Source organism: Pectinophora gossypiella, chromosome 21, assembly GCF_024362695.1.
Source record: "Pectinophora gossypiella chromosome 21, ilPecGoss1.1, whole genome shotgun sequence".
NCBI classification, from domain to species: domain Eukaryota; kingdom Metazoa; phylum Arthropoda; class Insecta; order Lepidoptera; family Gelechiidae; genus Pectinophora; species Pectinophora gossypiella.
Window position 1 is genome coordinate 6,418,507 of NC_065424.1, and position 13,097 is coordinate 6,431,603.

Consider the following 13,097-nt stretch of genomic DNA (forward strand, 5'->3'; position numbering starts at 1 on the left):
AGAATATACCTATGTTCTCAAGGCTATGTTCTTGTTTCGTACTTTTTAGTGATTATTTAGAAGATATGAATGCATGGGATTAACTGTCTCAGAACTGATATTAGGCAGCTAAATTACTCAATTGTATAATAATATTTTATGTTTATTTAAAAAAAAAAACGTCTAGGGCCCTGTGCCGAGGTTTTTATTGCAGCTTCTTTTCCCCGGCTATACAGGTTGTGAGAAGCTGCAGTAGTTTTAGGCGGGTGAGACGTTCGTTATTTAAAAATTGACGATTCAAGGTGTAACTATTTTACCTACCAAATAATATACTTATTTGAATTTGGAGCGTGATTTTTCCATATTCGGGTTTTAGTTTTTAAACTTTTATATTTCCTTAGAAAGCTTTTTTATGTTATATGTATCAACAAGGAGATAGTATTGTGTTTTATACTTATTCCAATCCTTATGGTGACTATGAGAACGCAGCGGATGTTGAAAATGTTCAGTTTGTTTCCCTCCATCATTATCTTTTACTTTGATATTGAAATCAGCGGTCGCTGTTGAATTTTCAAACAAGGTTTGTGGGTTTTTTATATAAGATGGCATTAACTACTTGGCTCACCTGGTACAAAATTTAAGACAACAGGCCTGAGGGTGCCCAGTTGGGCGCGAACCTCGGCTCAGGGCGTCGTCTGAGAGGAATTTCGAGGGAAATCGTCGACTACGCCGACGTGGTCGGTATCGGGGTCCTGAAAAGTTTCTGGACTAGATGCCGAAATACGGTTTATTCAACCACGCAACATAAGCTCACGACAATATCCCGATTGGGGAAGTCAGACATACAAGATGAATTACGTACGGTCACAAGCATTAATATGTAACATTAACTTTTTTGACAAATTGAACTGTAAGTCTCACTAAATGTCAAATATGTTAGTGCGACAGAGTCCTAAAGTGGGTACATTATATTGGTCATGACTGTACCCCACATCACAAAATAGAATAATAAACTCCTTCTTTTTGAAAGTCAGTTAAAAATAACAAAATTGAAAGGCATTTCTTTTACGTAACTCTTATTACACGTTATTCCGCGAAAAAATCACGCAATCCGATTTTTAGATACAGTTGTGATAAGGGTGTGACATAAAATTTTCATCCACTGCATAAAATATTGTGAACGAACCCTTTCTAAAAATAAAAATTGAAAACGAAATCATGGTGTCATCATAAAAAGGACTACGTAACATAAACAAAACTATACGTCCCACTGCTGGGCACAGGCCTCCCCTCAATCAGCCGGAGAGGGTACGAAGCATACCTACTACAAATTCACATTCAAAAATATCTGTATTCAGTAGGTAACATAGTTACACTTTGAATCGTCAATTAAGTTTTCATCAGCCTGTAACTACTGTAGCTTCTCATAACCTGTGTAGCCGGAGAAAAGAAGCTGCAAGAAAAACCTCGGCACAGGGAGGGCCCGGACAGTAGTTAAACAGAAACTTGGCAAAAAGGTTATTATAGAGTTAGTGATTATTTAGAAGATATGAATGCATGGGTTTAACTGTCTAAGAACTGATATTAGGCAGCTAAATTACTCAATATTTTATGATTATTTTTTTGTAAAGAACGTCTAGGGAGACGTAACTTTATAATAACCTATTTTGCCAAGTTTCTGTTTTTTTAACTACTGTCTTAAAAAAGTTGAAAGACAAATTCTGAATGTCAATGGGAATCTTTAAATCTACTGCTGCTTCTCACGACTTGTATAGCTGGGTATAAAGTATGGTATAAAGTACCTGCACCATCCAAATTGGTATACGAAAAACGCTGACATTATGGAGTTTTTAAGGGAGCCTTCCCCCTGCGTTCACGAGTCAATGGTTACAGGGCCCACAAATGCAAACAGTCGTAAAAAAAGGCAGTGTATCGAGTTTTTCCGACCAGATTGGTGATTTCGCGGAGGTTTTGTTTACTTGGATTTTGGGACAAGCATCTCAAGGAATTTGTTTAGTTTATATTTGTTTTTTTTTATATACCTGTATATCGGATTTTGATTTTTAAATTTATATTTTTAACACGTTCACTGTGTATGAACCACATATGGGGCAAACAATTTGAAACTCATAAGTGCATGTCCCATATGTGGGTCACATTTTTTTGCCATAGTGTGTCTTTGTACATAAACCGTACAAAAATATCTAAAAATTAGTTTTTTCATTTAGCCATAACTTTTTACTGTCAGCATATTTTGGAATGCGGTGTTGGTAATAGCTACAGACAGTATTTAATTACCTATTAAAATATACAGGGATGTAAGTGACATCGTAACGAAAACTTCAGGGGATGATTGAGTCGATGATTCTGACTTGATATCAAGTGGAATTATCTGTCGCAAATGTATGGAACTGAAAATAATTATAAAGAAACAGAAATACAACCATGAATTTTCGACATAAAGTGTGATATCAACTCAGAATCGTGGTCTGAATCATCCCCTTCAGTATTCGTTACGGTGTCACTAACACCCATACGTACTTGTATGGCTACCTGTACGTACTTGTACGACGTATAAGTGACATCGTTACAAAAACTGGAGGATGATTCAGCTCATTATTCTGAGTAAATATCAAGTGGAATTTACCATCGCAAAAGTACATAATTAAATCAAAAAGAGGATGTAACTTCAGACCCAGAGTAAACCTGAAGAAAATAGAAAGGATTTACAATTTTATTGTTTGTAGGTTCTTTAGACCTTCAAGTATTGGCAAAAAGGTGTAGAGCTCATTTAGCATAGTTTATTTATGACAAAAATTATTTCGATCACCGAATGGTGTGGCTACACTTACGCCATCTATTGTCGCCAAGCTAGGGTCCTAACATCCTTAAAACATTGACATGACAAAACACAAACAGTGTTACTACAAAACACAAACTAAAAATAAACTAGGTTTGAAATAGTATTTCGCGCCACGAAAGAAGTCCGCGTATTTTAATGAAACTAACTTGACAAGTCATAATAACTCTATGCAGAATCTGCAACAGTAGCGCCGCGGCCTTCGGGACTTCTTTCGTATACGGATTATAGTATTTTAAACATAGTTTATCTTTTAGTCTTTGTTTTGTAGTAACACTGAAAATAATTCTCGACCCCTTATTTCCACAAAATTACCCAAGATACGTCGTATATTTGCTAACCAAATAGGTTGTAGTATAACATCAAATATTCGTGTTTACATCACAAGAAATTTAACAAAAGTGGAATATTTCAATACATGAAAGTGTCTTCACAAGGTTAACGGTACAATGTGACATGAAATCTTTCATTCATGTTCCACTGAAAAGCTTTGTGTGGCCTGAAAATTCGCGTGAAGCAACGAGTCGGTGTTTCGTGAAAATCTTTTTCTAACCACGGCGAAGCAGATGAAGCAAAAGCAGGGTTATACGAAGGTTTTGCGACGGAAAAATCCACTTGATTAATAGGTATCAAGCGGAATTCTTCTGAGTAAATACTCAGAATAATGAGCTGAATCACACACACAAACATAGCAGTTATACATAGGTATCATACATATAGATTGATTGAGTCATATTGAGTCATACATTTATGTAGATAGCGACATCGTAATGAATACTGGGAGGGATATTCGTTACGATCGATGTCACTATCACCCTTTATGTATGACTGCTATGTATGTACATGTGTGTACATAACGGCCTCCGTGGTCCACTGATTGAGCGTTGTGCTCACGATCCGGAGGTCCCGGGTTCGAATCCCGGTGGGGACAAATCACAAAAATCACTTTGTGATCCCCTGTTTGGGTAGGTAAGAAAGAAAGAAACATTTATTACTTCCGGATACCACAGACACAGACAGACAGGTACATTACATTTAACACAGGACAGAAACCACACGGAAATCGATAAGTACACAGACAAAAAAAATCCAAAACAAAAAGAAAAACAAACCAAAATCATAAAAACAATAATAATAAAACTAAGTATTCTAAATGCAACGCACTGACGGCCCGATCATCTGCGGTGGAGTCCGGAATAAAAGGACCTCGCTCAGCTTAAGTCGCGGCGTGAGCTACGACGCTGGTATTCTGCGGGCCCTGCCGAGTGAGGCCACGGACATCGCGGTATATATGTAGTAAGATGATCCGTGCTTCGGAAGGCACGTTAAGCCGTTGGTCCCAGTTATTACTTACTGATGTAAGTTAGTAGCCGTTACATGAGTCATGTCAGGGGATAAGAAAGTGACGGGTATAACTTAAAATTAAAAGGTGTGTGCAGGAATTAGGGCCGCTGTTTCCTATCGCTGTTTTCCTGACCCGATCTATTCCATATTTACTCCATATTTATACCCTATATTTCAATGGCAATTCAGATACTTACAGGCATTGTACGATATATTTATGCGGTGAAATGCGACATGTAACATTTTGCGAAGCTTCGGAAATACATTGTGACATAAACAAATTCTGTTCGAAAAGTATTTACTTAAATAAAACACATATTATTGTGTGTTGTGTTGTGTTATGTGTTGCGGGTTCTTACCGCGTTTAAAGCAGGGATATGAGACTCCCGATATTTCGACATTGTTGCATGTCTGTCTACCCTCTTTCTTGACAGACATATCTGCCTATCTACCCTCTTTCATTGCCGCTTGTTTATAATTTTTAGTCTTATTCATTGGTGCAAGCAACATCTAAACAAACTGCACACAACCGAAATGCGCATGTTACGCTGGTCAGCGGGAGTCACCTTACTCGACTTTATTTTTTCCCTAACAAGTATGCGTGCCACGTGATTTCGTTCGTACTTTGACAGAACATGACTTATCTGAGTTCACATAGTAACACCAAGCGACAAAACGACATAATTATATCGTAAAAAATCGATAAAAGTGACAAAATTTTATCACGTTATCATCCCTACAACAATAAACTGTCAAATTATATCGTTGTCGATTCCGCGCCGGCGCATTCACTATAAACGCCCAATGGGGCGCTACAATTATTAATTGGGGTTCGCTAATAAATCGCATGAATTCCACTCCGTTTCAAATTTGATTAATACCTGTATTATTGACGAGGTATTTGCTATTTGAAAGTTCAATGCGTCTCAAACGAACATGGCCGCGTTAAATAGAGTTTCATACCTCTGGTTTTAACGCTGTAAAAACCAGGTATCATGCGTTTTAATTGTAATCATACATACATAAACTCACGCTTATTTCCCACCAGGGTAAGCAGAGACTATAGAATTCCATTTGCTTCGATCCTGACACACTTCTCTTGCTTCCTCCACATTCATCAATCGCTTCATACATGCACGCCGCCGGTTCAGAGTAAATCGTACTAAACCTTATCTAAGGACACCTCCGATTTGGTCAATGTAAGTCCTTTTTTATGTACTTAAGTGTAGTAGGTAATACCCGCGTAATAACGAACTCCGTGGGCAAGTGGTTGAGCATTGGGCTCACGATCCGAAGACACCGGGTTCGAATCTCGGTGGGGGCTATCACAAAAATCTCTTTGTGATCCCTAATTTGGTTAGGACATTGCAAGCTGATTACCCGATTGTCCGAAAGTAAGATAAAAGTAAGCAGTCGGTCCCGATATGTGTAATAGGCTGATTGTATTTTTTTTAATTAAATCCCTCCTCCCCCAATCCCCCGCAATCTTTTAATTTTTACATATTTCCTCGCTTTATGCGGTGGTCTGGAAGGAATCGCTTCAAGCGATAAGGCCGCCATGTACCTAATTAAGTCTCTTTTGTAATTTTTTTTTTATTATTTTGGTGCAATAAAATATATTTGTACTTATTTGAAATGTGTGGATGTAGGTTGGGTGTTGTATTTTCAACAAGTATTTTGCCATAAGATCAAATTATCAACATAATTGGCTTGTCGAGGTAAGACGCTTAAATGTAATAGGCACTTTATTTTATGACTAGCACGTCACTTGTTTAGAGGGTTAAGTTTGTACCGAACAATGTTATTTCGTCAGTTATTTCGATATTAAAATCAATTTCCTTCATATTTTTATTTATAACCTCAAAAGTAGGTAGGTATATCGTATGATGTCATTTTTACAGCGCAGTTAAACCACAGAGTATGTTTTGAAACGAAGGATGTAGCTAAGATGATACCATCTTTAGGAATAAAAAAATATATACGGAATGTAAGTGAAATCGTAACGAATACTGAGAGGGATGATTCAGCTGATTATTCTGAGTTAATGTCAAGATGAATTCTCTACCGCAAAAGAATAGAATTCAAAATAATATAAAACAAACTAAAAAATAATCATGAATTTTGCTACGGATTCCACTTGATATTACCTCAGAATCTGAATTGAAAGAATTAATCGACCCTAGTGGGTCGATAGCGATAAGCGCTGATTGACGGAAATCGGTCCTAACCGTGTGCCGCTTAACACGTAAGAGCGAGTGAGACAGATACACGCGCGCGCTCGTCCTTTTTTCTTAGTGACTTATGGCCATTTAAGGCTAAAGCACACCCCGGACACTTCATACAAACAGCCTCGTTTTACACAGACACCACACATTGACGTCATCGTACACGCGCATCTGTGTGTGTGACGTCTGACGCCATACGATTCAAGGCTAAACTACGTTCGAGGGGGGTGAGGTAAGCCTAGCTAAGACGCTGGTGCGGGGCGGAGAGTTACCGTTCTATATTGATCACCCTGTGACTTCAAATCAAATGACCCCTAGTGCGCGTCGCGTCGCACTGCCTCTCGTGAGTCCTACACACCGGTGGTCGCGGGGGGCAGGGTGGCGCTGTTCACTCGCCTTGGCTGGCTGGCCGGTCTAGCGGTTACTATTAGTATACTACCTTCACAGTACAAAAATAATATTAGGCTTAAATAACCATAATTTATGTATTCTTCATGTCTTAAGTGAAACTTTATTATTGGTTTTACACTAATATTATTTATTCTAAATATCAGTACCTTGGTGTTGAATGGAAGTTTGCGTTGCCAACCGTAACACATCGCAGTGTAGTTAACTTTAAGAGGCATTGCCATGTTTAGCCTGTAAGGATTAATGTTCTTATTTTAATGTAATTGTGTTTTATCGTTACATCATTGTTATATGTTTAAATCTTAATAAAGTGTAAAACAAACCCTGTGACTTCAATTAGTAACACAGCAATATTTACCTACTTACATAAAATACAATTCTACGAGGGGAGGTCAAAAAGTTCGCGGAATGAGGGGGAAGGGGGTCGAAATTAAACACGAAACTATTTTTCCTTTTCAATATATTCTCCCTTAACCTTAACACATTTTCCGGATCTATCAAATAATTTGTTTATTCCATCATAAAAAAAAGATTTCTCTTTGCTGTCAAAATAGGCCGAAATTGCAGACTTGACTTCTTCATCATCGCCAAATTTTCGTCCACGCAGTTCCTTTTTCATTTTTGGGAACAAATAATAATCGCTGGGGGCCAAGTCTGGACTGTAAGGCGGGTGGTTTAATTTTTCGAACCCGCATCGGTGAATGGCAGCCGTCGCAACATGGCACGTGTGGACGGGTGCGTTGTCGTGCAAAAGGAGCACACCTCTTGACAGCTTTCCTCTTCTTTTTTCCTTGATAGCCTCTTTCAATCTATCCAGTAAAGAAGCGTAGTAATGTCCCGTTATAGTCACACCACGATCTTTATAATCAATCAGCAAAATATCTTCTGTATCCCAAAAAATAGTGGCCATGATCTTTCCGGCCGATTGTGACACCTTAAACTTCTTTGGAGGAGGTGTGCCTTTTTTATGCCACTGCATCGACTCTTGCTTCGACTCAGGTTCATAGTGGTGAACCCAGGTTTCATCTCCAGTAACAATCCGGGCCATAACTTCTTCCTTATTCTCTCCACAGAGCTCTAAAAACTGGCGAGAACACTCGACACGCTCGCTTTTTTGAAGTGGCGTGAGCATTCTTGGAACCCATCTTGCGCTGACCTTAGTCATCCCAAGATGTTGATGTAGGATATTTAAAATACTTGTTTCGGATACACCGACCATTGCTGCAAGCTGCTTCTTCTTCAAGCGGGTATCTTCTAATACAAGTTTCTCTACTTTTTCGATGATTTCCGGTGTGGTGGCCTCAATGGGCCGTCCGGAGCGGGGGTCATCTTCAATCGACTCTCTTCCTTGCTTGAAAAGACTATGCCACTTGTAAACCATGGTTTTACCAGGGGCAGAGTCCGCGTAAACTGCTAATAGCTCTTGAAAAATCGTCTGAGCGGATTTTCCTTGCTTGGTGAGGAACTTAATGACGGCGCGGTGTTCAATTTTCTCCATATTCGCTGAGTTCTTCCCGATTCACTTGTTTGCTGGTCGATAGTTCAAACGTTAATGACCCGATTTGCTTCAAACTTGGTACATATACTGTTAATGAGGTGTGCAACTAGCGGCTACCTGTACGAGCAAACCAACCCCCTCCAACCCCTCCATTCCGCGAACTTTTTGACCTCCCCTCGTATCTATGCCTAACTGAATAAACGTAACCAATTTGTATATTCAAATCGTTTGAATTCTCAATCTAAGCGTCTTACAAATTCACTTGAATTCGCGATCAAAATACATTTCGAGATTACTTAATTTTATATTTTGTATTCATTTGTACCGCTTTGCGTAACAGAAAGCTCAGTGAGGCGTGGGTGCTTATGCTTAGTTCATGTTGCGATGTTAGAGGACTATCCCAATTAGGTTATAGGCGTGAGCTATTTTATGAAGAAAGTCCTCTTTGTGAAATTAGTTCGTCGGCGAACACTTAACGACGAACTTTTTCCATAATAAGGTCTTTGTCTACATAAGATCACGCTGTTTACCCCGGTGCTCTGTAACTCTGCTTACTCTGGTGGGAAATAGGCGTGGGTTTATGTATGTATGTTATTTCCCGTTGGGGGAGGCAGAGATCATGGAATTCCACTTATTACCTTGACAGAGTCTTCATACTTGCTCGACGGTTTAGAGTAAGTACTCTTGACCTGGTCTTTCTTTAAAATATCCTGGATCTGATCGTCATAAATGAGGAGAGGTGAGGAGCTCGGTGGCGCAGCGGTAAAACGCGCTCGGTCTGCGATTGTTGAAGTTAAGCAACTTTCGCAAAGGCCGGTCATAGGATGGGTGACCACAAAAAGAAAGTTTTCATCTCGAGCTCCTCCGTGCTTCGGAAGGCACGTTAAGCCGTTGGTCCCGGCTGCATTAGCAGTCGTTAATAACCATCAATCCGCACTGGGCCCGCATGATGGTTTAAGGCCCGATCTCCCTATCCATCCATAGGGAAGGCCCGTGCCCCAGCAGTGGGGACGTTAATGGGCTGATGATGATGATCGTCATAAATACGCCCAGGCCTTCCTCTTCCAACTCTCCCACTTCTACTCGCATCATAAACCTATGATAATCTATACAAGGTGTTAGTGACATCTACCGAAAATACGTTTTGTATATTTTCTTCTGTCCGATCTTTAAGGAATAAATAAGTATAACACTATTATTTTGCAGTTTAACGCTGCGCAAAGGGTTATAACCAAAACAATGGTATGGAGAACTGTCAAAATTAAAGAACACTCAACAGTCGCGACACCTGATGGGAGAAATAGGCATTTTTTATCCTCATCGGTTCGGGGCGGAGGGTTGCCGTTCTATACGTAATATCTTTATTCTATGGTTATGTAAGTCCATAATATTGAAAATCATAAAATCCCTTTATCAGCATTATAGGTATTTTAGACGTCTCACAAAGCAACTGAAGCAGTTAATTATACGAATATTGACTTAATATAATAATGATGGTAATTTTGCTGAGTTTGTAATGGCTTGTTTGATTAGTAAACTAAGTATGTATTATCGAAATATCTAAGCCTTTAATTTCTAAACATTGTTTTATGTTTGTTTTAGGTTTTATTATCATAATTAAAACACAGTAGGCGTCGTACGGCTGATGATGATGATGATGAATTAAAACACATAATAACGGGTTCTTACCGCGTTTAAAGCAGGGATATGAGACTCCCGATATTTCGACGCTGTTGCAAGTGCCATGATCACGGGATGACTGATGAGATTGGATTGGAGTAGACAGATAGAATTTAAGTAATAATATCCAAGAAAGATGCTAACAGGTTTTCCCTTGTCCTCAGGTGGTTCTTATGGGCAGCAGCACAACATCAGACAAGACGATCAACACCAGCACGGACTCAGCTGCCACCGCCCTTACTTCCATTACAGGCACCGATGACTCAATGGACGCAGAGCCTGACCCGCCGGACCCCCCACCCCAGCCGAACATCCTTGACGACCCCCCCGTCTCAAACCACAATACACAATCCAACCCCCCTAATACAGCCCCCCCGCATTACCACCGAGCGCAGAACAGCTGCGAGATTGATTCTCCAGCGTACACCAAGCCCCAATCAGCCACTGATGTCATAGACTCCCCTCGACCTGGACCTGCAAGGTTCGTCTTCGATGTCCCCATACCGGACCCGAAAAAAGAGAAACCAGACAGGAAAGAGAAGCCGAGAAACAAAACACAGACGCAAGTCAGCCAGACCAGTGGTCCTTCAACGTCAATACAGATTCCTTTTGACCCAAAATTGGAAACTCCTAAGAGTCCGAAAGCTGCACAGTCCAAGTACGAGACCCATTTTAAGTTTGATCCTGAGCCTGTGAAGAGGAGAGGGAGCGAGCCAAGGATGAAAAATAAGCAGAAGATAGAGAAGCAGGAGTATTATAAAGATGAAGTGGCCAAATTGAGAAGACAGTTGGAAGGCACTGAAGTGTTCTCGACGAACCGACGGCGGTCTTCGGCACACCAGCATTCGGTGCCTCCTCCGTCGTCACGAAGACAATCTACTGGTAAATTTCACTTTTAAAGCTTGTATATTATGAATGAATGAATGAATCATGAAACAATTACATAGTAATTCACTTGCCAACAGTCTCCGCGGTCTTGTGGTTAGAACGTTGAGCTTACGATCTGGATTCGGGTTTGATTCCTGATGGGGATATTGTCGAAATCACTTTGTGAGACTGTCCTTTGTTTGGTAAGGTCATTTCTAGCTTGAATCACCTGATTGTCCGAAAATGTAAGATGATTTTGTGCTTGGGAAATCGTTGGTCCCGGAGGTAAAAATACCTGTGCCATGTGGAGCAGCGTAGTGCAGTGCTCCATACCCCCTTCGGTTTATTGAGGGCAGGCCTGTACCCAGCAGTGGGACGTATATAGGCTGTTTATATTATGTATGTCACTTCCCGAGTCGCTATCAACGCCGTAATTCTGTTGTACTGTATCAACAGCTCATACAAATGTCTAGTTTACAAGTGGCTAGTTTTCCCTTCGCGGGTTGAAAGGTCAGACAGGTAGTCGCTTATGTAAAAAACCGGTCCTGTCAAAACTTCAGGTTAGGTAAGCAGACGCTGTGACAAAACGGCACAATGCTAGGGAGATGATGTTATTTATTTGGAGTCCACTATATTCGAATGGTCTCCAAACTGCTTACCATACGAGAATATCACACTCAAAGTGGAAAAGCTGTAAAACTCTAGAAATATCGCACCACACCCGAATTAACCAGGTTTAAAAATAGTCTATAACCTCCAAAGTATAAATATATCTAGCAGCGAACTCGTGTATCAAAGAATGTCTACTGCCGGTGTTAGGAACTGCGAAATGGTAGAAAATATCTATGACCAGTAGTCAAAGGTCAGATTGGAGCGATTCATCCGAAAAGCAATATTGTAATTTAACATTTGCATATATAAAATACACGACGAACTTATTGAATATGAAAGGGATCATAGAAGGAAAGAGAGGAAGGGGAAGACCAAGAAGAGCTTACAAGGAACAAATTAAAGAGAAGGCGAACGTCGTGTCTTACAGCGAAGTCATTGGCCCTTGATAGACATGAATGGAGAATGTTACACCGACAAGAGCGTGGTTCTTAAATTGATTGTTATGATGCACATAAAAGTAAGCCGTGGTAACCCGGTTGGTAGAACGCTTGCCTCTCACTTTGAGGTGGGAGGTTTGAATCCAGCACAGGCCTAAATCAATTATTGTCGAATTTGTTTTCGAATTCATGTTTGGATCATAAATGATTACCACGTGCTCAGCGGTGAAGGAAAACATCGTGTGAAAACCCACATTTCCGAGAAATGCATTTTTATTTATATTCGAAACAATTCTGTCGCGTAGAGGTTTTAACAAGCTTATAAAAAGTTCAACTGAAAACATTTTGCCATTTTTTAAAACAATTTTTCATAAACTATTTTAACTGCCATGCAAGTTGTCTGTTAGTTGGAAATACTTTTCACAATCACATGCGTATCGGGGTAGGCAGAGAAGTCATAACATTTCCGTTTTGAAGTAGGCATCAGATTTAGTTTCCTGTTAGTGATTGCCTGGAAGAAATTGCTCCAGGGCAGTGGTTCCTAACCTGGGGGTAATTACCCCCTCAGGGGTAAAACGGAGATTCTAGAGGGGTAACACGGGATGGCACGAAATAGTATTATAACTCTTGTTACATTAAAAACAACAGCCAGAAACCGTCTGAACGTAGAGCATGACATGAGATGCGCGTTGAGTGAAACCGAACCTAATATTGTCAAACTGGCGAACGCAAAGCAATTTCAACCTTCACACTAGTTAACTCCGGGATTTATATATTACTTTACTAGTTACCTAAACGTGCATTTTCTTACTTACATAATAAACATATATATTCGTTCGAATTTGTGTGATTTTAATTATTTTAAATTAGGGGTAAACTCATTTCCATACTTACGTTAGGAATCACTGCTTTAGAGCAATAAAGCTGCCCAAATTTTACTGTATTCATGTGTTATGTCTGATTTGATTTGTCTAAGTTGTAACTTTGTTAAAGACCCCAGAAGGGGTGAGGTTCGACGCCCGATACGAATTGGTGCGGGGCCGAAGGTTACCATTCTATACGTACTTAGTATTATTCTTTATTCTATGATGTTAGATAAGACATATAGCCTGGGTTTACGATATCGTCACCTTATAGTGAAAACCACGTATGCACGCGCATCTGTGTGTGTGACGTCTGACCCTACG

General features: G+C 39.9%; 1 protein-coding gene across 1 annotated transcript in view; it reads left to right on the plus strand.

Annotated features, from left to right (window-relative positions):
- Positions 1 to 13,097, plus strand: part of LOC126376523 (uncharacterized) — a 147,224-nt gene that overhangs the window by 83,582 nt on the left and 50,545 nt on the right. Inside the window, exon 2 of the mRNA XM_050023972.1 lies at positions 10,159 to 10,876. Within this exon, the coding sequence (XP_049879929.1) occupies positions 10,159 to 10,876 (718 nt within the window). The remainder of the gene's footprint in view (positions 1 to 10,158; positions 10,877 to 13,097) is intronic.